This window comes from Magnolia sinica, chromosome 5 (genome assembly GCF_029962835.1).
Source record: "Magnolia sinica isolate HGM2019 chromosome 5, MsV1, whole genome shotgun sequence".
Taxonomy (NCBI): domain Eukaryota; kingdom Viridiplantae; phylum Streptophyta; class Magnoliopsida; order Magnoliales; family Magnoliaceae; genus Magnolia; species Magnolia sinica.
In genome coordinates, this window is record NC_080577.1 from 101,486,347 (window position 1) to 101,511,463 (window position 25,117).

Genomic DNA, 25,117 nt, shown 5'->3' on the forward strand with positions numbered 1-25,117 from the left:
AATGGTATTGAGCTGTATTAGGATTAAGATCATTATTGCACAATGATTGCTTGTTTAGAAATACCATGGTACTGTAGTTATCCAATCCTGCGTTTGTGAAAATTTTTTTGCTACGATAAAACATTACATTAAGCAAAATCATGTTTGACAGACCATGGAATTGTAATTAATAGACCAAATTCACATCATATATCATTCACTTGTACACATATAATATAACTAAAATGCCATGTGTAAACTATATATATAAATATATATGGACGATGTGGATAAATGCATGCATCAATATGGTGCCCACATGCATAGTGGATTTAAAAAATCCACATAAATTCGACATGGGACCAATCCCAATTCCACGGGACTAAATGCAATTCCATCCCACTTAATCCCAACCTTTCCCATCATCTTCGAATGGATGAATTGCACGGGATAAAATGCAATTCTATCTCACCTAATCCTATCCAATACCATGCGCCAAACACCCTCATTAAAACTGAATTAACCTAAAGCAGATCCACAACTCCGGTGGACCATACTGAATCAAACACTGTCAATTGAGCAACCACCGTTAAAGCTTCCCGAGCTACAAAAGTTTTAGATCAACCTTATATTTGTGTGACATAATCAACCGATTAGATGGTAAATAAATGTTGTACTAGATTATAGGATTTTTTTAACGGTAGGCATTCAATCACCACTATTTCATACAAGTGTAGCTCACTTGATGTTTGGATATGACTCATTTTTGAGCTCTAACCCTAAAATGAACTGAAAAAATAGATAAACGGAATGGATTAAACAAAAACTATGGTAGGGCCCACACCCTCTACCTATACCGAGATAAGGGGTCACTCCCGAATCCAAGTCGGGCGCGGCTTCGGTGGATCCCCCGATCCACAGAGGTGGGTGGATCCATGATCGTAGAGACCACCATGATATATGTTCCTTACATCCACACCGTCCATCTTTTTTGGAAAGCTCATTCAAGGGTATGATTCCAAAAATAAAGCAGATCCAAACCACACAATAGGAAATAGTGGTCACTGACCATTAAAAACTTGTTGTGGGCCACAAAAGTTTTGGATCAATCTGATATTTGTTTGACCCCTTAATCTAGATTTTTATAACCTTATCAACGGTTTAGATGTCAAATAAACATTTCAGTTGCCCCCAAAGAAATTCGTAATAATGGTATTCAATTACGGATGTTTCCTGTGGTGTGGTCCACCTAAGATTTTGATCTTCTTCATTTTTTGTATAATCCAATAAAATGAGATTTAAAACCGGATAGACGGCGTGGATGTAAGGAGAATACATAAAGGTGGGGTCCACACTCAGGATCCACCTAGGTATCCACATAAGCCGTGTGTATTTAACTCCGTGTCTCCAAGTACAAAAGAGCTTCCTTCACCTCCGGTTTTCTTGATTCAGAAGAAAAAGCATCTGTGAAGAAGAAAAGAGAGAGAAGAGACGGAGAGAGATAGAACCCTAGCAGCTCAGCAATGGCAGCAGCAGCGACGATGGTGAGCTCGGCGAGCGGTCTGCTGGCGATGCTGAACGAGCCACACCCGATGCTGAAGCTTCATGCCCTCTCTAATCTCAATACCTTTGTTGATCTCTTCTGGCCGGAGATCTCCACCAGCGTTCCCGCCATGTCGGTCTTTCCTTCAGCCCTCACCCTCCATCTCTCCTCATCTCCTTCTCTTTACTTCTAATTCTGGTTGTTGATCTTAACGATGATGATACATTCCATACCTAGCAATTTATATTTTCAAGACGATGATTATACATTCCATACCTAGGAATTTAAATTTTCCGTGAAGTTGAGTTTTTTATCTGTTATGCAGGTTTTGGAGTTAGGGTTTTGATTTTGAGTAGGATTTCTAATACCCATCTGGAAGAATACTTTTTTTTTTAATTTTTAATGGATTGTTTTTTTTTCCCCCCCCTAGGGTTTCGTACGTATTTGGGTTTTAGCCAATGGAAAATTGCTTCCGAATCGCTTGTTTTTCTTTTAGATGTTTCGAATTTTCCATTTGTAGGCTCCATTTTCTTATCATTCTTAAATTTTTTTTTAAAAGGTTCATGTTTGTTTGACGATGATCGTTGTTGCCATTGTTGACTCTTTTTTTTTTTTTTCTCTCGTGAAATTTGCTTGAGCTGGATTGATTAGAACTGTTTGGATGTGCTATTGAATTAAGTTGCAATAATTAGTCTCCGTTACTATGAAGCTGGGTTTGAAAGGGATTTGATTGCAATTTGGTGGCAGCTATACTTCCTCATTACGGGTACCAGGGCATGTCGTTAGTTTTTGTGTCTTCCTGTTGATTTATTTGAGCAGTTGCAATTCCATTTGCTTCTGATATCCAAACATTCTAGAATCTAGAGGCCTTCCCTGAATGATATCTTAGCTCTGGTGCAGCCTGTTTGTGACGTCCATCTTACAACTGATGGGAGTGTGCTTCCACTAATAACGACAATGGGATAAAAATTATTGGGTCCTTGATGCATTCTTTCACTGCCATGACTGCCCATGATTGGGCTTGAAATTATCAACCCCAAAGAAGCCTCAAAATGCGGATTTTGGAGCTACTGCTTTGGAATGATCAATGAATATCTCGTAGTCAGCTGCTCCAATAGTAAATGGATGATCCCTAGGACATTCTAATACCGACTGTTGGGGCATGCATTTAATTGTTCCAGATGCCCCTTGGGATTACAATCAAATGGAAGAGATTTTCAGACTCTCATTATTGGGTAGTGGTGCATGGACAGTTTGATATTATCAAGCACGATGACTCACATGATCCACTGTTATTGGTTCCAAAAATATTTATGTGGTTTGCATAGACATTAGGAAGATATCTAGCTCCCTTTCTCTCGAAAGTAGTTTTCGTAGATGTCATGGCAGTTTCTCTATGTTTGGAGGTAGTCTTGAAAGAACAAAAATGAAAAGATTGCAATTCTTTAACATTCTTTTCTTAGGTTGAGGAATTAGGAATATGGGATACAAGTGCATTTTTCTTTCGCGCATGGAAAACTTTAACAAAGGTATTAAATGGAGATTTCTTTAGGATGTGGTGGAATGGCAGGGCACCACGTCAATATTTTTGGGACCTGTTTTCACTAGTCAGTAGGAATTTGGGTTTGAATCTGGATTCATGACATGTGAATAGAGTGCTGTTGCAGCCATGCCATATAAGTGGTAGCCGTGAGATATTCTTTCTAGATTTTGCATCTGACAGTTATGATAGAAGCCATTAGATAGTTTAAGGTAGGTACTCCATTCCGTTGACAACTCTAGAACATCTTCTTTCCTTGGTCCTAGTTGGGAGAATCTCATGTACATGCATTGTGAAGTTACAAAATGGATATGTATGGCACTGGTATGCATGGATTTAAGAAAGGAGTGGACATTGTGACATTGTCATTGTCATTGTCATTGTCATGTAAGCCTAATCCCAGTTATGATATATTTATAGATATTTCATGAGGCTATTGGAAATCTGTTGTCCCTGATGGCATTTGAGTGACATTGCAAGGCTTGATCTTAGAAATCAGGCCCATCCCACACCCAAGTGGGTCACACCACAGGGAACAACAGGATGTGATGCACACCATTGAAATCTTCTTGAGACCCATGAAGTCTTGGATAAAGCTTGAGACCCATGAAGTCTTGGATAAAGCAAATATTTGGTTTTTTCCTTTCATCCTCCATTACTCACCTTATGAACGGGTTGGATGTCAACAAGCATCATAGTGCCCCCCTGGAAGATTTCAATGGTGGATGTCACTATCCCTTGTGGCCTATTGTGGTGGCCTATTTGAGTTGTGGGTCGGCATGATTTTTGGGATTATGTCTTAAAATTAGCTGTCTCAGGTGATGGACAGATTGGATGTCACATGTACATCATGATGGTGCTCATGGAGATAAGAACGAATTAGTCATATGGCACATGATCTTGCTAGCAGTCTTTTGGGGGGGTGGGGGGCACAAAATAAGGTGCTTCGAAAACAAAACAGGGCTGTGGGAGGAGATAGTGGTGCTTCGAAAACAAAACAGGGCTGTGGGAGGAGATAGTGTGGAAGATTAAAAGAGATGTGTTAGAATGGGTATTTGGGATTAAGAATGTTAAAGATAGCAACATTTTGTCTTCTTTTAGGTTGTAATTTTTCTCTTTGACCTTGTCAAGCATTATCAATAAAATTTGGCTCTTCCAAAAAAAAAAAAAAAGTGCTTGCAGAGATTTATGTTGCCCTTGTTGAGAGGAGAGGACGCATGTCACTGTAATACGGCGAATTGCTGAGTGATTCAACATAGAGTTACTTGACCACATTTATAGTGGAGTTGAACTGAGCTGTTTAGTGAGTTCAACTAATTACAGTAATCCAGTTTTCAGGTTCCATTGCTGGTTATTAGTTTCCTTTACACTTTGTCAATGGTTCAAGATTTCCTTTTCTTTCAATTATTGATGCTTCTATTGTGGTAAAACTGTTAGACTGAATTGTCTCTGTGAGTCCCCAACCAATATGGTACGACTAACATTTGGTGTGGTGCAACCCAGTTATCGAGTCAATGAGATGATCTCAATATGCAAACTGCAAAGAAATTAAAAAAAAATACCCACAAGAACTATAGAGTAGAGAGGGAGAGCTTTTATTGATTTCAACCTTTTTTCTCATACAAAACTTAAAGAAGAGCCACACTTAGAAAATTATTCGAATGACTAACTTCTGCACCACTACCACCCCTTTATAGATCCTAAATGAATCTTTAATTGAAATCTTTCCAACTAAGAGAATCACCTACAATTTATTACAAACTAATCAAATCTTTCTTCATATGGCAAAAGCCTAATGAAAATCAAACATAGCAAGCAATTATATCTCCAAATTCAGCCCATATCTTCAATCATATCAGTTACATCCTCATTACATCTTTAAATCATTCCCCATATCTCCTAAAAATGAACTTATTATCTTCAAATCTATAATTAATCAGCCCAAAAATAAGCACATGTTAGGCCTATGGTGGACTATGGGCCTCTGTTATTGGCGGGTTCTACAGTGGGCCTAGACAGGCCGTGGGCCTGTATCAATATGGCATTTCTACGATGATAATCATTTAGTTATCTAGATCTTTACCATGGAGAACTTGGAAGTTGGGTAGTCTTCTCTAACATCTGTGGCATGTTCAAATTCATGCTGCCAAGTACATAAATACTGCATTTTACTGTTTTGTGCTTAGAGACTCTTAATAGCTTTATATTCATCAAGTTATGATGAATCATCAGTCAAATTTACAATTGTTGATAGTTTTTTTCCTTTTTTCTTTTTTCTTTTTCTTTTCATAGATGAACAAATGATTCTTGTTGTATTTACAATCTGCATTTTTGTTTTGAAGATATGGGGAATTCTAGCTATATATTGCATTTTAAATTCGTATAAGCATGGTGCATTTTGTTTTGTTGAAATTACTATCCTTGGAATGACTAATTTGCTTGTCTTCTGCAGTGAAAGTTTATATGAAGATGAAGAGTTTGATCAAAGACAACTAGCTGCATTGGTTGTTTCTAAGGTCATAACTTATGATAACTCGGTTCTTACTCTTTTGTTCTGTCTTTAAAAACTGGAGTATCTATATTAATGGTCTCTACTCTACACCATTGGAAATTTCTTTGAGCATGTTGCACTTAACTAATTTGTCAGCATCCTTCATTTATTGTGAGAACTGAATAATTTATTCAAAATCAAGATTGACATGTACAACCCAAAAGGCACATTATATTAAGGGAGAGAATCTCCCAATACAAAGAGCCCGCTATGCCCCCCTTGCTAACTAATGAACTGGCGATCTTGTAAGTTGCTCAGCCAAGCAAGCGATAATTTTAGCATAGAAGCGTGATGGCAGATCTCTTAGAAACTGAGGAGATAGCCATCCTTGAAAGAAGAAGAAGAAGAAGAAGAAGAAAGACAGGAGAGAAATAACGTCCGTGGTTAATCTTTTAGTCATCCAATATAGGAAATCGTGAGAGTCGCACTCTGCAACTAGCCCCATGTGTATGAAACGGGGAAAAGGAAAATCTTAAAAGCTTCATTCAAACTCTACACCTTGGGAATTAGTTTCCATATCCAACTTCATAAGGCTGGTTTTGTGCAGGTATTTTACTACCTTGGAGAATTAAATGATTCATTATCATATGCGCTGGGTGCTGGACCTTTGTTTGATGTATCGGAAGACTCTGACTATGTTCATACACTTCTTGGTAAGAATTTTATTTTGTTTTGATCTGTTCATGTTTTCTTGAAAGCTAATTGGATTTCTCTGCCATTTTAACTTACCTTCTTGATGCATTGTTTTGCTTGGCCATTCAGCTAAAGCTATAGACGAATATGCAAGTCTCAAGTCGAGAGCAGTGGAGTCAAATGATGAAGCAGCAAAGGTGGATCCGCGATTGGAGGCCATTGTGGAAAGAATGCTGGACAAGTACAACACTTGAAATGTTTTTGATTGCATGAGAATGCTTCAAAGTTTAGGTCTTGTATCTTATTGCATGAAACTGCTTCAAAGTTTAGGTCTTTATCCTATGTTGGTTTTGTACAGATGTATTTCTGATGGAAAATATCAACAAGCAATGGGAATTGCTGTCGAGTGTAGAAGATTGGATAAACTTGAGGAGGCCATCTCAAGCAGCGACAATGTTCATGGAACACTGTCATATTGCATAAACATCTCTCATTCTTTTGTTAACCGCAGAGAATATCGGCGTGAGGTAAGGAGATTTTCCCATCTTTGACAGCAGAGTGAACAAATCTATCATTTCCATTATAAAGCATCAACAATCACTATTACTCAAAATCTGTTTTTTTTTTTTTTTTTACTTGATATTAGTTATATTTGGACTAAATGAGATCAAGTTGGTCATTATGATAGCCTCCTTAAGGAGTAACTTGCATATTTATATTCACTAAAGTGATGGGCTTTTTTTCGCCCTTTGCCATTGTAAGAATTTATTTGACTTTTGAGTGTGTTTTAAGCTTTGCTTCTATTACCTTATTGTTACTTGTACGACCCTATTGTTACCTTCTTCAGTAATTTATTTCCCTTCTGGATATAGGTTATAATATGATGAGTTTTTTCTCTTAAACATTCAATTAATGGTTGCAATGATGTGACAAAGTTTCTCACTTTTTTTTTCATTAGAGCTTTTTAGTCAAGTTAAAAGACAACTTCTTCATAGATGAAGTCACTTGTCATCTAGCATGTTGGGGGCGTGTCGTGAGGGAGGGGTGGGGCGAAGGGATAAACAATGTTTTTGTGTTTTTTAATTGGTTGTATTTTAGAATTAATGACGCTATTGACTCTTTTCTTTAATGTACTCTTTGTTTTTTTTTTGTTTTTTTTAAATTTTTATAATGTATTGTTCATTTTAAGAAATCAAATCAAATATTAGAATGACCTTTATCACCAATTACCCTCTAATTGAATGACATTTCAAAATGAATATTTTGTACTCCTTATCTGAGACCTTAAGAAGTAAGGTAGGATGCTCACCAATGGTAAGGGCAATGAACTTTTCTCCCGCTTCAAGATAGCGGGTCTCCAAAACAGTTTATCTCATTTGCAATATGTGGATGACACGCATCTCTTTTGCGAGGCGAATGGGGATGCAATGCAAAACTTGCAGAAGATTTTGGTTTGTCTTGAAGCGATTTTGGGCTTGAAGATCAATGCGGCTAAATCCGAGATGCTGGGCATTCATGTAAATTAGGCAGAGTTGAGTCAGCTTGCTTCGACATTTGGTTGTCGTCCAGGTTATTTCCCTTCCAAATACCTTGGTTTGTTGCTTTGCATCGGGAAATCGACGCTTCACTTATGGGACATGGTTATTTAGAAGATCGAGCAAAGGCTAGATTCTTGGCAGTGCAATTTTATCCTTGGAGGGCATACTTACGTTGATTAAGTCTTTTATGTTCAATTTGCTGCTATTCTATATGTCTATGTTTAGATGTCCAAGACTCGTGTTGGAAAAAATTGAGAAGCTTCGGAGAAACTTTCTTTGGAATGGAGCGAAGGATGGGAGGAAATTCCATCTCTTGAGATGGGAGGAGGTGTGCAAACCCGTGGGTTAAGGGGGAGCAATCATAAAATCCCTAGGCTCGATGAGTTCAACGCTCCTGGGGAAATGGTGTAACGTCCCAGATTTTCGCTATTTTGGATTTCTAAAAATCCTTGAAAATTTTCGATATACTTAGCTTACGTTGTCACTAACCCACCCTTAACGCTCGAGGTGAGCCTATACGTGGGTCATATTAGTAAAGAATCGCGCAAATCTGATTAATCAACCGTACGAAGCCAACGAATCCACCCGACCACTTAAACATCCAGTTTAGCTTCGCGATTTGTTCATCTAGGGCCTAAATCTAGCTGACCTATCACTGACTAATCAAGACAACCATAACTAAATAAAAATCTACTTAAAGCCGAGACGATTAGGGGTCAAATCATAATTAATGAAGTAAAGTGACTCAGTTACTCAACTGGTATAAGAACCGATGGTTTATGGTGATTATGAATGAGTCGTCATTTTCGCTAGTTGCAAATAGGCCACATTATGAACATAGCTAATCCAAACCCTAATCATTGCGCACAAGAAATATTGATACCTAATTCATTACAGAAATGCCCTTATTATCCGAATAAGCTCTAGACCGCTCATTGGTGGGCCATTAAATCCGAGGCTATAGAAAGACGTTCGTCTTTCAAATCAAAGAAAATTTAAGTAAGATTCATAGAATCTAACATGAGATAGTTTAAACAGGAGGTAGGATGCATTTCTTACCTCCGATCGTGCGTAGGGGTGGATTCGACAGAGGAAAACGGTAATAGCTTGGGTTATGTCGAATGAATTCCGATGCAAGCAAACACCAATGACCTCACACACACACACACACTCTCTCTCTCTCTCTCCCCCCAATTTCTAGGAAAAATTCGTACGAGGAGGGGGTGTGAAATGAAATGGCATTTATAGTGTTAAATGGTGCAAAAATGGCCCCAATGGCCCTTTATTCATTATATTAACCCTGGAGGGGGTTGTTCTTGACTTATGGGGCCTTTCGGGGGCCCACTGACCTATCTATACCATGGAATAGGTGCCTTGCTACAAGATATATGTTTGGTTACAACCGGAAGACGATCAGACACTTAGATCAGCCATGGGAGCCTCACTTATGATTGATGGTAGTCGGTGATCAATCGGGGTTGCGGTTATATGGATATGAGCGATGAAATATCTTTAACTCACACATCAAGTTTGGTCGCAATCTAATGGTCAGAAAGACACAATTTCGCAAAAGAGTGGAATGTGTATTTCACTTAAGTTTCGGGCTTCAGCCTAAGGCATTCGCATATTTCAAGCACTCGTCCTCTGGCCCAAGTTGAACTGTTCTAGGTACTTTCTTAATTCGCCACCCGCGATTGACACTAAGCCCACTAAGACGAATGTCTTTTTATAGCCTCAGGTTTAGTGGCCCGCGAATGAGCGGTGTAGAGCTTATTCAGATAATAATGGCATTTTAAAAATGAATTAGGTATAAAGATTTCTTGTACGCAATTATTAGGATTTGAATTAGCTAAGTTCATAATGCTGCCTATTCGGAACTAGCAGAAATGACGATTCATTCATAATCACTATAAACCGTTGGTTCTTATGCTTGTCAAGTAACTGAATCAATTTGGTTCATTAATTATGATTTGACCCCTAATCGTCTCCACTTTAAGGAGATCTTTATTTAGTTATGGTTGTCGGTGATAAGTCAGCTAGATTTAAGCCCTAGATGAACAAATCACGAGGCTAAACTCGATGTTTAAGTGGTCGGGTGGATTTGTTGGCTTCATGCGGTTGATTAATCAGATTTCTGCAATTCTTTATTGATACCACCCATGCGTGGGCTCACCTCGAGCGTTAAGGGTCAGTCAGTGACAACGTAGGCTAAGTATATCGAAAAATTTCAAGGTTTTTTAGAAATCCAAAATAGAAAAATCCAGGATGTTGCAAATGGATATGGAGATTTTGTGAAGAAGACAATAGCCTGTGGAGAGAATTAATTGCGGCCAAGCACGGGGTGCAAGATGGAGGGTGGTTCGTTTAAGCATCCTCGGTTTATAGAACTTTGATAGCTTGGAAAGCAGTCATGACATCACAACACTTGGTAAGAAGGGTTATTACCTTCAAAATTGGCAACGGATCCTATTTAAGATTTTAGATAGATGTTTGCTGTGGGTCTCAATTGCTTTAGACTGTGTTTTTGGCTATCGCGGCTCTAGCCCTTGACAGGTTCGTTAGTGTCTCAATGCTATTCTGCTAATGTAGAGGCGGTAGTTGGAACCCCCCTTGCTTTGTTGAGTATATCGCTTTGTTGGCTCTTTTTCAGACGATTCAATTGGTGAGGACGGAGGAGGACAAGGTCATTTAGACTTTTTATTCATTGTTCTTTTGTTGAGAGGGTCTAGGATTATTTTCTTTCTACTCTTTAGGTGGAATGGGTCATGCCAAAATCAGTTCAGGACTTGTTATGGGCGTGGCGTGGAGGAGGGAGCGGGAAGGCTTCTAAAACTTATTGGCCTTTACTTCTCTTGGTTGTGTTGTGGGCTATTTGGGGCTCTAGGAATGGGCGATGGTTCCGGAATGTGAAGGAGGGGGTAAATGTTGTGATTAGGGTTGTACACGGACCGGGCTAGCCCGGTTAACTCGCTCGACTCGGCCCGACCCTGAACTGAGTTCGGTCTGGGACGGGCCATTTTCTTCAGCTCGAAACTGAGTTCGGGCCGAGTTCGAACAGGTCCCAGTTCCGCCCGACTCGGTTCGAAACCCGATCCGGCCCGACTTTGTGTGTGTGTGTGATATATATATATATATATATATCCCAAATCTTTACCCTAACAATTTGAGACAAAATTGATAACGCCGCCCGACCCATGAACTTGCTGTAAGGTCCGAAACTGGCCCGAACTTGGCCTGAACTCGCCCGATTGCTGACCGAGCAGAGTTCGGGCTGGACATGTTGGCCCGATGACTGGGCCGGGTCGGGTTCGGGCTGGGTTTGGCTGGTGACCAGGCCGGGCCGGGTTGAGCCCAGTTCGACTCGGTTCGGCCTGATGTAAACCCCTAGTTGTGATTGCTAGGATTTCTTTGTTAGTCAAAGAGTGGGCGGGCTTTGTTAAGGCAGCTGCGGCTGCTCCTATCCTTGCTTATTGCAAGGAGTAGAGCAACTCCTTGAGTAGAAGGTTCTGATTACTAAGGAGGTGATCAATTAAGAGCTCTTGGATTTTATAATTTGTCTAAAATTTTGAAACAAACCATCAACAAGGAGGGCACACCTTCAATCATTAAAACGTTGAGTGTATCTCCCATTCTCCCTTAATCAAATGAATCCATGCGGAGCTTTATGCCAAACGACAAACCCAGTTGGATTGTGTTCATAATACCAGCTGCTTTGACATAAACAAACATGACCTCCCTCTTTTGTTAGTGAAGTCTATTTTGAGGCCATCTTGTTTTAGGCGGCCTTTGTTGTTACTAAGTTTTAACCATGAAGAGGTGGTCATATTTTGTGCAGAAGGAGATAAATTTTAGAAATCCAATAGTCATTCCCTTGATGAAATTTCTTTAGTTATTGCGAGATTTCAAAAATACCTTGATAAAAAATAAAAATAAACAAGAAGTACAAACATACTGTGAAGTCCCAACATGTTCGCTGTATGAAGTTTACCAATTGATGGTTACATAGGATACATAATTGACTCACTAAACTTTGGGATGTTTGACAGGCTGGGCCCGAGGTTGGCTTCAGTTTGGATTTTAACTGTTCATGTCAGGTCTATTCAAGCCCCTTAATATCTGCTAATGCTTCCATCAATGGTGTATTTTAATTTGCCTTTTGGTTTTGTAATAAATTTCAGTCTTGAAAAAAAAGAATATGAGATTCTTTCACAGTATTGCCAATGCTTGTGCAAGGAACAATATGATTAGTAGCATTGTTGTGGATGTTTACAAGGACTTATTAACCAGGGAGGGTTGGAAACAACTTTAGATGGATAACTCGACGTTCGACCATATCTCAAAGGACTAGGAAGATGCATAATCTCTTGAGAAGCTGGTTACTGAGGAAGAAATCAAAGATGTTGTGGAGTCAATAGGTAGGGATAAGGCCTCAAGCCTAGATGGCTTCCCATTGGGCATTTTTATAGTTTTATTGAGATGTTGTAATGGGTGGACTGATTAGTTTTATTTCAAAATGTTTTGGAAGAGGCAGATTGTTGATGGAGTTATGCTCTTCCTTTAATGTCATCCTTCGTAAAGTTGAAGGCGTGGACAGTTTGAGAGACGTAAGGACTGTAGTCTGTAAGTTTCATTGGGGGGTCATAACAGATCTTAGCTAAAATCTTGGCCTCTAGGTTTTAGGCGGTCTTGGCTAATACAATTTTTATAGTTCAAGGCAGTGTTCGAAATATCGATACTATCGGCCGATATATCAGCCGATGTTATCGTTATCACACCCATGCGAGACGATACACCCCCGATAACCCCTCGAAGATACCAAAAAATCCCAAATTCAGATTTCGGCCGATATATCATCGATATCGCACGATATTTCGACGATATCGTGCGATTTTCTCGAAAAAATCGAAAAAAAAAATTCGAAACTATAATTATCCGAAAAATTCGAAAAAAAAAAAACAAGAAACTGGTACCTGTACAAGAGATCGTCATCATCGAAAGCTTCCATTTGGTGGGCCATTCCAATCGAAGCTTCTTTCGTAGGCTAGTGCAAGCAAAATCTTCGATTTGGGAGAGAAATCCGTCAAAATCCGAAGAAATCCGGGTATTTGGGCGACATCGGGGGAAATCCTCGTCGAAATCTAGAGAATCTTCGCCGGAATCCGAAGATTTGAGAGATTTTGGGGTTGGAATCCTCTCTGCTTAGAAAAAAAGGGCGTTCGGCCCTGTTTTTTGAATAGGGTGGCGTACCGCACGAAATCGGATTGCGTTCTGAGTTACTTAGTACACTCTTATCGTACTGAGTTACTTAGTACACTCTTATCGTACTGAGTAAACTCAGTTGGGCCCACCTTGAATGTATGTGGTCTATCCACGCCGTCCATACGTTTTTCCAGATCATTTTAGGGGTTGAGCCCAAAACCGAAGTATATCAAAAGCTCAAGTAGAACATACCAAAGGAAACAGTGGAAGTATTGATTTCCACCGTTGAAACATTTCTAAGGCCCCAGTGATGTTTATTTGTCATCCAAACTGTTTATAAGATCGCGTAGACATGGATGAATGGAAAACACAAAAATCATCTTGATCTAAAACTTTTGTGAGCCCCCAAGAACTTTTCAAAGGTAGACTTCAATTCACACCATTTCAAGTGGTGTGGTCCACTTAAACTTTGTATATAATTAAATTTTGGTTTAAAGCCCTAAATTTATATAATAAATTGGATGTACGGAGTTGATACAATGCATGAATGACAGTGGGCCCCATAGAGTTTACTCAGTACGCTTAACGTACAGAGTTACTCAGTACGCAATCTGCTTCCGTACCGCCCCCCACCAACTGGTGTGTTGATGTCGTCACCCAGTTTTGTGGGTCCCATCATGAGTTATGCGTTATATCCAAACCGTTGGTCCATTTGACGAGCTTGTCGTAAGACTTGAGCCAAAAATTAAGACAGATCCAAAGATCAAGTGGACCACATTGAAAAAAGCAGTGGAAGATTAAAGGTCTACCATTGAAACCCTTTTGGGGTCACAAAATTTTTGGATCGATATGATATTTGTTTTTCCTCCTCATCCAGATTTGTGTGACCTAATGAATGGATTGGATGAAAAATAAACGTTATGGTGGGCGTTATGGTTGGCCCTACAAAAGTTTTAACGGTGAGAATCAGTCCCCACAACTATTTGTGGTGTGGTCCACTTGAGCTTTGGATATTACTCATTTGATCTAAAATGATCTCTCCAGATGCATGAACGGTATAGATATAATAAATACATTACTGTGGGGCCCATTTCACTTTGAACTGTTCAGACAACCTGAGCGGGAGGAGCGCCTACGACGGAAGCGGATTTCCTACGAAAGACTTTCGCATTAAGTTCCTGCGTTGGGAACTCAGTTGGGGCCCATTGTGATGTGTGTGAGAAATCCTATCCGTTCATCCGTTTTGTGAGTTTATTTTAGGACACGATGCCAAAAATGAACCGTTTCCAAAGCTCAAGTGGGCCGAAAACATGATAATTGAATGTCCATAGTTGAAATATTCATGGGCCATGAAAGTTTTGAATCATGCTAATATTTGTGATTTCATTTCATCCCTATAGGAATGAAGTTATTAATGGTATGGATGGCACGTAAACATCACTGTCGAACTCAGGTAGGTTTCAACGGTAGGAACTTCCTTAACCACATTTTCCTTTAGCACGGCCCACTCGAGGTTGGTTCATTTTTGGCATATTGTCCTGAAATGAACTCACAAAACTGATGGAAGGGAAGGATTTCTCACAAACATCACAGTGGGCCCCATCTGGGTTCCCAGCGCAGGAACTCCCTGCGAAAGGTTTTGTAGGAAATCCGCGTGTCTGGGGTGGGAACGACGTAGTGAGTAAATTCTGTGGGGCCACTATAATTCATGTATTTTATCCGCTCCATCCATCCATTTTACCATATAATTTTATGATTTTAGCCCAAAAAGTGAAGCATATCCAAAGTTCAAGTGGCCCACTAATGGTCAATCACCATTGTTTCCTATGATATGGTCTACCTGATTATTGGATTTGCTTATTTTTTTGCATAATGTCCTAAAATGATATAGAAAAACAGATAGACGGGGTGGATACTGGATATAGTTGTCTTAGTTCAATTGGACAGCACAGAGCTTAGGACCCTCTACAAAGGAAACCTATCATGTGCCATTCTTTTTTGAGATTTTATGATTTAAAAGTGTGTATGGAGGTCTTTTTTAACAATCCTCAAAGTTTCATTAAAAAATTCAACCATTTTCCCAATGTTTCCCTTGTTCCCCAAAAAGTGCGATAAACTATGCGACACAAACGATATATCCCGTGCGATAACCGATATGTATCTGTATCCCAAGGGTGCGATACATTGTGCGATACCGATATTTCGAACACTAGTTCAAGGAGCCTTTGTTGTGGTTGTGGGAGACAAATTTGGATAGTGGGATCATTGCCCATGAATGCATTGATTCACGGTATAGGGAGGGCTAGTTGGACATTGAGAAGGCATATGACCATGTTGGTTAGGAATTTCCGAACTGCATGTAGGGGCAATGGGGATGTGGCCAGAATTGGAGAAGGTGGATCCAAGAGTGCAATTGGCTAGATTCTATGTTCTGGTTAACGGATCTCCCAAAGGTTTTTTTTTTTTTTCCATGGCTTCTAGGGGCCTTCGGCAAGGAGATCTTCTCTCTTTCTTGTCTATGGTAATTGCAGAAGCCGTTAACAAGATGCTGGATAGAAGTGTTCCGACTGGTATAATTCGTGGTTTAAGTTGGCAAAAATGGGCACTCAGATTTCTCATCATCAGGTCCTAGAGTACCTTGTACCCGTCCTGATCGAGTTCAGGTCTTGCTGAGTTCAGTTCTCATTTTTTTTGAGGACTTGGATCTAGATCTGATTGGGTTCAGGTCCCCGTTGTGTGCTCATTGGATCCTTCGACCTTTGTTTTTTAGTCAGGTTCGGACTGGGTCCGGGTCAAACAATGGCACTTACATGGTGGGGCCCACCCAATAGATGGATTAAGTTGCATGTACATGTGCCACTTTGACACATGCATGGTGTGTAAATGGGCTTTCTTACATTTGTGTGGCTTAACTAATCTCATTTTGTTGCTAGGATAATTAATATACACAATATAAGTACTTTTTGAAAGATAATAATAAAACTATTAAAATTAAGTACAAACCAACCCGGACTTGCCAATGCCCGATTTTGACCGGGTCAAAGTTGGTGGACCTGACCTAAACCTGATCAGACCTGAGTTTTTACTGGGTCCAAAACCTGAACCCAGTCTGAATTCTATAAAGGTTGGAAAAGTTGATAATCCCTAGCCCATTAGAATCAGATCGGGTACTTTAGGTACTGACGGGTCTAGGTATCCATTGCCCTACTTGAAATGCCTCTTGTAGGAAATGATGGTTTAAACTTTAAAGCTCTTCCTCTTCTCTCTGCACATGAAGCTCATGTTTGGAACGATAAAATTCTGTTTTCTTTCTTTCTTTCTTTTTATTTTTTATAGAGATTGTCAATCATGAGGGGGTCTAGGTATCCATTGCCCTACTCTAAATGCCCCTTGTAGGAAATGATGGTTTAAAGGCTCTTCCTCTTCTCTCTGCACATGAAGCTCATGTTTGGAACCATAAGATTCTTTTCTTTTTTTTTTTTCTAATAGAGATTGTCAATCATGAGGATCGTATTTGCCATAGCTATCCATATGGACTCATGGAACTCTAGGAGGGATAGAAGACCATACCTTGGCAAGCTAAGAAGGATCATGTTCCTCACGATGGCTCAAAGAAACGTTCTGGAACAAAACTTGCCATTTTTTTTACCACAACTTCTTTCCTACTTTTGGATTAATTCTCGAACCATACAACTTCCCCACGAGCCTACTAGAGGGCCCAATTTCTTCCCCTCTAAGATACCTCCAAGTTAGCACGTTTCGGACCACTTCGCCTCCCTCAAAGTCATATCACCTTAGCTTCTTTATAAAAGAGAGCATGCAGAGAGGGAATAGGTTCCACAATGGGGACCTTGTTGATCCACACATCATCCCAGAACCTCACCCTATCACCTCAGTCAACAATGAATGGAGTCTCCTTCTTAAAAGCCATACTTGCCTTTGGGGAATGATTCTCATTGTCATCATTGAACACCCAACTGAGCAGACTAATGTCTTTCCACATTTCTTTGGGGAATACCAGGAAATCATCCCCTATCGGAGGTAGGGTCTTTTGCTTGATGAAATAGGGAACATTGTCTGTAATGGTAGTGTCCACAGAAGCATATCATTTACCATTCAATAAACCTAGCACTCACACCTTCTTTTGAAGGTAAAATGAACACTTTTATCCAAATGGGCTGGGTGCACTTAGATCTGTTAGATAGTTCATTTCTTTGAGGATCTGTTTTACGGGACTATACTCAAAGCAACAGACAACATGTAACAAAACACTGAACCTTTGAGACTGTTTACTCATAAATGTTGATAGCTGGCATCACCCTTAAGAACCCCAGTTGGTAACCTACTAGTAAAATTATTAGTCGTGACTGATTCAGGCCAAAATGATTTTGCTACTTCCGTCTCCACAAGAAACCTGAATGATTTCAAGAAGATGACTTCTGCTCTCAACTTCCTGTCGGAATCTAGTTTCTTCAAGTATCCTGTTTAAGTTCTGCAAATATGTGGTTTAGCCAAATTATGGTTGGCCTCGGTTCACTATCCATATGAAAACTTTTGAATTGTTGAGGTGTCCCTCCACTGACCATGTTTGCCCCTGTGGTTAGGTCATGGATATTGCAATGTTAAGTTCCATCCTGAGTTCCTGACTTTCCGACAAAAGAAGGTGACTCAATCATTGCTTCTTAAAAGCCAGCATGTGGGTTCACACTAGGAGCACTCATAAACTGTTCTTTAATTCAGCGACCACATTGCGTATATCAGTTCATGGTATTTGAAGCTTCCTAGTATTAGTCTTTCAAGAAAGATCTTCCATATATCTGCATGTAAACCAGAAGACTATAATAGTTTAATTTGCTATAAATCGAGCGCATCGTCCTGCATGGCTGTCTCACCTTAAACAGCTGCACCCTTAATCAAGTACTCCAAGCAGATCTTTTCAGTTTTGTATTTTGTATGAAATGAAAAACTTCAGATAATGTCCAGCTAGAGAATTTGCTTTGAATCATCACTTATAGACTTTATATGTGAATGTGGCAATGAGGTTATAATGTATGCCATCCAAAGTGGTGTATATCTTAACTGCTTGCTTCTAAATTATATTCACATGCTGTAGCCCTCTGCCCTGCATGCTCATGATGTTGGGTCTAATGCATAAAATTTCTGATCGCATAAAATCACAAAGTTATGGTTTATTACACTTTTAAGAAGTTGGTGATGATCTTCATGATAACCAGTGCTCTCTGACCCTTTAGCTGGTGCTTACAGGTTCTTCGGCTTCTTGTTAAGATTCATCAAAGATTGCCCTCTCCCGATTACTTAACCATTTGCCAGTGCCTCATGTTCCTAGATGAGCCTGAAGATGTTGCAAACATATTAGTGAAACTTCTGCAATCAGGCAATAAGGTAGTTCTTTCATTACATTTTGTTATTTCCAATGTATGACTATTGAAATTATGTTGATGTCCTTAAGTACTTTACAGGATGAAGCACTTTTGGCCTTCCAAATAGCTTTTGATCTTGTCGAAAATGAGCATCAAGCATTTCTTTTAAATGTGAGAGATCGCCTCCCTGATCCCAAGCCTCAATCTTCAAGTCGCTTGAACCCTGAGCAATCCCCAGAGGTGGTTGAGCCTCCATCCAGTGCACCAGATTCTGCTCAAAATGGAAATGCTATTACCGGCAATACCAGTCCTACAGGTACATCTGAGGATGTTCACATGACAGATGGATCTCATGCTCCTAATGGAAATGTACATGCAATGGATCCAATTGAAGTTGCTTATGCAGAGAAGCTAGCAAAAATCAAGGGCATTTTGTCTGGAGAGACGTCAATACAATTGACATTGCAGTTCCTTTACGGCCATAACAGGTTAGGCTATTAGCTTGTAAATAAATTTTTTTTTTATATTACATTTGATATTTTAAGGTTTCCATCCAAGTTGGTTCTGAAATTGTTGCTGATACCCCAATGACATTTTGGATTCTTATATAGGTCGGATCTTTTGATTCTGAAGACAATAAAGCAGTCGGTAGAGATGAGAAACAGTGTCTGCCATAGCGCCACCATCTATGCCAATGCAATTATGCATGCTGGAACAACTGTTGATACATTTCTTAGGGAAAACCTGGTGATTGGGATACACTTTGTCTTGTTTTCTCCCCTCGTAGACTAATTTCATGATGTCTTGGACTCTTATCGGGTTATGTTTTAGACTTAGGATTACTTTCATGCATTAAAAATCTTCGGACTTGTGTCTTGGCAGGACTGGCTTAGTAGAGCTACTAACTGGGCTAAGTTTAGTGCTACTGCTGGGCTGGGTGTTATTCACCGAGGTCACCTTCAGCAAGGCAGGTCCCTGATGGCACCTTACCTGCCACAGAGTGGTGCTGTGGGTGGTGGAAGCCCCTACTCAGAAGGTGGCGCTCTTTATGCTTTGGGCCTGATTCATGCCAACCATGGAGAAGGCATCAAGCAATTCCTTCGAGAAAGTCTTCGCAGCACAAATGTTGAGGTAATATTCTTTTTATGATCAGTTAAGGAATCAAAACTCCTGGGTGTGTGGCCATGGATTTAAGACTCCACAACTTGGCCCGACTTGTCTGGTCGCAAGTTGAGTCGCTGCCTGGCTGAGTTGGGGGGTGACTCGTCTGAGTTGATAATCTCTATGAACTTTGTTGGTTCGTATTGACTAGATGAGTTTTAATTCCAAGTAATCAATGGACAATGAAAAAGTCCATTGTACCTTTTAAAAAAAAGTTGATTGTTCCTTTTTAAAACAAAGTCCATTGTAAATCTCTAGTTTAGAAGCCATCCTTGTTCTAGATAACCAGTCTTATGTTGTTGGTGTTTTCTTGTGCAGGTTATTCAGCATGGGGCATGCTTGGGTCTTGGTTTGGCGGCTCTAGGAACAGCAGACGAGGAGATCTATGATGATGTGAAAAATGTTCTTTACACAGATAGTGCTGTTGCTGGTGAAGCTGCAGGTATCAGTATGGGTTTACTTATGGTCGGAACTGCAAGCGAGAAGGCAAGCGAGATGCTTGCATATGCACACGATACACAACATGAGAAGATAATCAGGTAAGTAGACTCTTGGGATCATGCATACAAAGCTTCCAGTCCATATATCATTGTTGTTTTTCTTTATTTGGCTGCCTATAATTGTTATAGGGGATTATCACTGGGAATCGCACTTACGGTTTATGGAAGGGAAGAGGAAGCTGATACATTGATTGAGCAAATGACACGGGATCAGGATCCCATACTGCGTTATGGAGGTATGTATGCATTGGCATTGGCCTACAGGGGGACTGCTAACAACAAGGCCATCCGCCAGCTGCTGCATTTTGCTGTATCAGATGTGAGTGATGATGTAAGGAGGACTGCTGTTCTAGCTCTTGGATTCGTTCTATACTCTGAACCCGAGCAGGTTAGTGTTTTTTTCCCCGTTCATGTTGAAGGCTCTTAGTTTAGTTGGTGTTGAATTTTGTTTGTTGGCAACTTCCTTTCCAATCGCTGGGCTAGGAAGGAACCAGGTTTTCATGTTAGCCATGGCAAATTGAAATCATCATCATCGAAGCCTTGTCACAACTATTTGCAGTCGGCTTTAGTAACCTGTTTGACAAATCATAAAGATTTCAAAATAGTTGTTCTCATGATTGCTTGGCAGAAGTTTGATGACGGGCTGCTTGCCTGACATCAGCCTCCTTCATCTAGGGTGGGGACTGGTGGAGGTGTTGCTACTGCCAGTCCCATATTTGACGACAATAGGAATGAGAAAACCTCTAGAATACCTCCATTATTAGGCTATTTTGTTGGAATGCCTCTATAGTTAGCATAATATCTTGTCCCATTATTCTTTGGTCTTTCATTAAAATTCCTTTTGACCATAAGTCAAAGGCTCTTTAAATGTGAAATATCAACTGTGCCCTTAACCAGTTCCTTATGGAACATCGAAATGTTGCAGAAGGTTTGGATCACGTGTGCCTGTTTCCACCCTTCCCATGTAGGTACTTGTTCTGATGTGAAAATGTGTATAAGATCTAACCTTACCATCATGTATGCTAAAAAAATTTAGACTGTCTACTTAAAAATCAAGAAATTCTGGAGGTGGTTCACATCATCCAAAATAAGTGAATGGCTAAAAGAAAGTGTTATTGTCCGTTACAATGTGTATTGCAGCCTATTGCAGCCCCCTGATAACTGGATTGACATTATTTTTGAGACAATAGGTAAGCATCCTTTCCAATTTTATGTAAAGCTTGTTCTCTATGAGCATGCATGCTTGCATGTGGTATTTGCAATTTAAAATCTTTCTTCGAATTAGCAATGCTCTACACATGTTCTGCATGGGCATGTGGTATTAGCAACCTAAATCAGCCTGGGAATTAGCAATGCTCTGTTTACACAACCTTCTCCACCTCAGGTTTTGTTCGCATGGGTTTGAATGTACAGGGAGTTACTGAGCTGTGTGGGGCCCACCATTATGTGCAAGTGCAATCTAAACTGCACAGCTAGTTCTCCCAACTGCGTGAGGCATAGATTTCAAAATCCAGCCTGATCTGTGACTCAGGCCACACCAAAGGAAACAATGGAGGACAGAGGGGAGCTAATGCTTACCACACCAAAGGGAATTAGCAATGCTCTGTTTACACAACCTTAGACTATCCATTTGTTTTTCTTTTTCTTTCTTTCTTTGTATCAGTTTAGATGAATTTCTTACGGGGAGAGGCATTCCAGTAAAATAACTCGAGGCATTCCAAAGGTTTTCCAATGAGAATGGCCGATCACCAAATGGCTCGCCTGTTTTGGGCAACAATTGAAATGGCAGAAACATATAAATGATAAGTGATAACTGAAAGTGGAGTTAGATTTTGTTAGATCTTCAGTATTTTTGTGGAATTTTGGACCTAACAAGGAATTAAGAATCTGAATCAGTTAGCTGGAATGAATATTCTGTAATGGAAGCTTAGTACTTACTACTTGCTCTTTTTTATTGAATTATTTTTTATTTTTATTTCGAACACATGGCTTCGATATTGGGGGGCTTCTCTTAACATGTTGCCGCTTTGTCGCGATGAATATCTTTTCTTTCTCGGATCAGCAATTGGCTCTGTACCAGAGACCAGAAAACACATAATTATTGATTGCCAATTGTACAGTCAGCCTAAAGTTAGGCTCAGTTCCAGCCTGTTCATTAATCTGATCTTCAAAGTGTCAAGCATAGTCCTGCTTGTCAATACCTGGGCTCCAGCAGGCCTCAGTAGAAAATTTTGACGAACCTGGTCAGGGTCCTTACCCATTTTCAAATTGAGTTTGAAATCACGACTCGGCCCAAACCATAGGCATTAGAAACCCAGGCTCTCTCTCAATTCTAATTCTGACCTTGTTTCTTTTTCTATCTTAAAACTTGCAGACTCCAAGAATTGTTTCTCTTCTCTCGGAGTCTTATAATCCACATGTCCGGTATGGTGCGGCCCTTGCAGTAGGGATCTCCTGTGCAGGCACTGGTCTGAGTGAAGCAATTTCTTTGTTGGAACCTCTTACTTCAGATGTTGTCGATTTCGTTCGTCAAGGGGCCCTCATTGCAATGGCTATGGTCATGGTGCAAACGAATGAAGCTTGTGATTCTCGCGTGGGAACATTTAGGTTTGTTTGCATGGTTTTCACCATTGAAAATTCCTCTTACCCTGTTCCAGTGCAAATTTATTATTGGGGCCCAGGTGGCCTCGTGCATGACATTAATGCTCATTGCACAGGAGGGGTTTACCATGGTCTGCCAAAATCACCATGATTTGACATCCATTTCGCAATCCTTAATCGGGTGGTTGTGATCATATCCAGTGAGACTGATTCTTGGATCATATGTAAACCAATGGGGACCGCTGCTATCCAGGGGTCCACCTTGATTGTCGGGCGCCACAGAATTCGTTGTGGCTAGTGAGAATCCTTTTGTAAAAGATCATTGCTCCTCTTAGCGTTTTTATTTCTCCATCTTTACACATCCCTCCTTATCTCACATGACCATTTTTCATAATGTTAGGCGTCAGCTGGAGAAAATTGTTCTGGATAAGCATGAAGACACAATGAGCAAGATGGGTGCAATTCTGGCTTCTGGGATTCTTGATGCCGGCGGGAGGAACGTGACCATCAGGCTGCTGTCCAAGACCAAGCATGATAAAATCACTGCTGTCGTTGGGCTCGCTGTTTTCAGCCAGTTTTGGTATTGGTATCCGCTCATATACTTCATCAGCCTTGCCTTCTCTCCCACTGCTTTCATTGGGCTTAACTACGATATCAAAGTGCCGAGATTTGAGTTCTTGTCACATGCCAAGCCATCCCTGTTTGAGTATCCTCGCCCGACTACGCCGCCAACCACGGCATCTACTGTCAAGCTTCCTACTGCAGTCCTGTCAACATCTGCAAAAGCCAAAGCTAGAGCAAAGAAAGAGGCAGATCAGAAGGCTGGTGCGGAGAAGGTATCCAGTGAAGAGGCTTCTGCTGCCTCGAGTTCAGGAAAAGGTCCTAAATCCAATGAGAAGGATGGCGACTCCATGCAGGTAGACATGTGTTCTTAATGATTGCCATTAATATTCAGAGATGTGAAATTATATTCTCATCAGCAAATGCACTAACCATATGGAGCCCATTGTTTGGTGATCGGCCCGATTTTGGAAAGAGGATTCCCCGAAATCTCCTATATTGGTAGATCTGAAGTCCGCATCTTTTTACCTACAAGATATATGGATTCCTTAATCCATGGTGGCGCCATTAGATTAGCGTTTGAGATTGCCAAATTGTGGGCCCACAATATTTTTGCTGATAAGGACCCCTATAATTCCTGTGGTTGGAACAGTTTAGAACAAAATTACCTAAACTGTAGATGTGTTGGTGTAGCTGTGAATCGACAACTGTGTTATTTGATTTTCAGGTGGACAGCACTTCGGAAAAGAAGGTAGAGGTCGAGCCATCATTTGAAATTCTGACAAACCCCGCTAGGGTGGTCCCTGCACAGGAGAAATATATCAAATTTTTATCGGAAAGTAGATATGTGCCTGTGAAGCTAGCACCATCTGGATTTGTTCTGCTAAGGGACCTGCGCCCAACGGAACCAGAGGTACTTGCACTCACCGATGCACCCTCATCCATGACCTCATCTGCAGGGGGATCCGCGACAGCAGGTCACCAGCAGGGATCGGCCTCGGCCATGGCAGTCGATGAAGAGCCCCAGCCCCCACAGCCATTCGAGTACACGGCATGATCATGACCCGAATGTGGGGATACTCTATTTATGGTAGTCCTCCAGTGAAGAGCCTCTTTTGTTCCTCAGGGAGGTTGTGGCCTCATCTCCATGCATCTCACCGGTGCTTTTTATGTTAGTGCCCTTTTCTTTCTCGTAAACTGAGAGATGGGAGACTGGAGATGGTTACAGTGGCTACCTTAGTTTATTGGACTGTTTGTTTTTTCTTCCCCCTCCATTTCCCACCATTGTAACATCAAGTCTAGACATACACAACAGCATCATCTCTACCACAAAATCATCGTCATCGTCATCATCTCTTTCAAAAGTTTTTGTAGCGAGTGATTCAAGCGGAAAACGGATTGAATCTGCTGAGAACTCTTTCAGATTTGATCAAGTTTGTTTCCATGTTGTGGTTCAATTTAGCACGGTTTCTTCTAGGATTGTGCGTCGGTTATGAATGCATGTGATTGCGCATGTCCAGATATGAGCTTTGGGGATTTGCTGAGCCAAATCTACTGAATTTGAGACTTCACCTCTCAAAAGAAAAGAAAGGAAAAGAATTGGAGACTTTTCTATATTTCCTTAAGGTGGGACATATGGCCTGGCAATCCATACCATTGGTGTATTCCCAAAAGATCTCCTGACTGGAAAATCCCAGGTCCCTGACCATTAGATTTGTGGCCTACAAATTGCAGAGCAGTTGCTAAGATATTCCAGCCCAGAAGATCAGTGGTGCATTGCTCTGCAATGGGAAGCAGCAGATCAATGGTCTTGGCTAGTGGGCCATGCAGTCCTCACTCATTAGAATTTAAGATTAAGTTAAGCTTAGCATTTATTTGGATATGCGTAAATGAATTTAGACACTTGAATGCATTTTTGAAGTTGGAACTC

General features: G+C 40.5%; 1 protein-coding gene across 1 annotated transcript; it reads left to right on the plus strand.

The window, feature by feature from the left end:
- Positions 1–1,395: 1,395 nt before the first annotated feature.
- Positions 1,396–24,661, plus strand: LOC131246453 (26S proteasome non-ATPase regulatory subunit 1 homolog A-like). The gene is made up of 14 exons (XM_058246611.1): positions 1,396–1,654; positions 5,515–5,578; positions 6,161–6,266; positions 6,376–6,487; positions 6,605–6,773; positions 18,249–18,386; positions 18,464–18,852; positions 18,976–19,111; positions 19,247–19,495; positions 19,844–20,064; positions 20,155–20,413; positions 22,400–22,632; positions 23,027–23,543; positions 23,915–24,661. Exons 1-14 carry the CDS (start codon positions 1,503–1,505, stop codon positions 24,242–24,244), a joined length of 3,075 nt encoding a protein of 1,024 aa, XP_058102594.1. The 5' UTR covers positions 1,396–1,502; the 3' UTR covers positions 24,245–24,661.
- The last annotated feature ends 456 nt before the right edge of the window (positions 24,662–25,117 follow it).

Coding starts and splice junctions, on each gene's coding strand:
- LOC131246453 (XM_058246611.1), top strand. CDS start 1,503: ATGGCAGCAGCAGCGACGATGGTGAGCTCGGCGAGCGGTCTGCTGGCG. Junction 6,774..18,248: donor GCAGAGAATATCGGCGTGAG/GTAAGGAGATTT, acceptor TGGTGCTTACAG/GTTCTTCGGCTTCTTGTTAA. Junction 20,414..22,399: donor TATACTCTGAACCCGAGCAG/GTTAGTGTTTTT, acceptor TAAAACTTGCAG/ACTCCAAGAATTGTTTCTCT.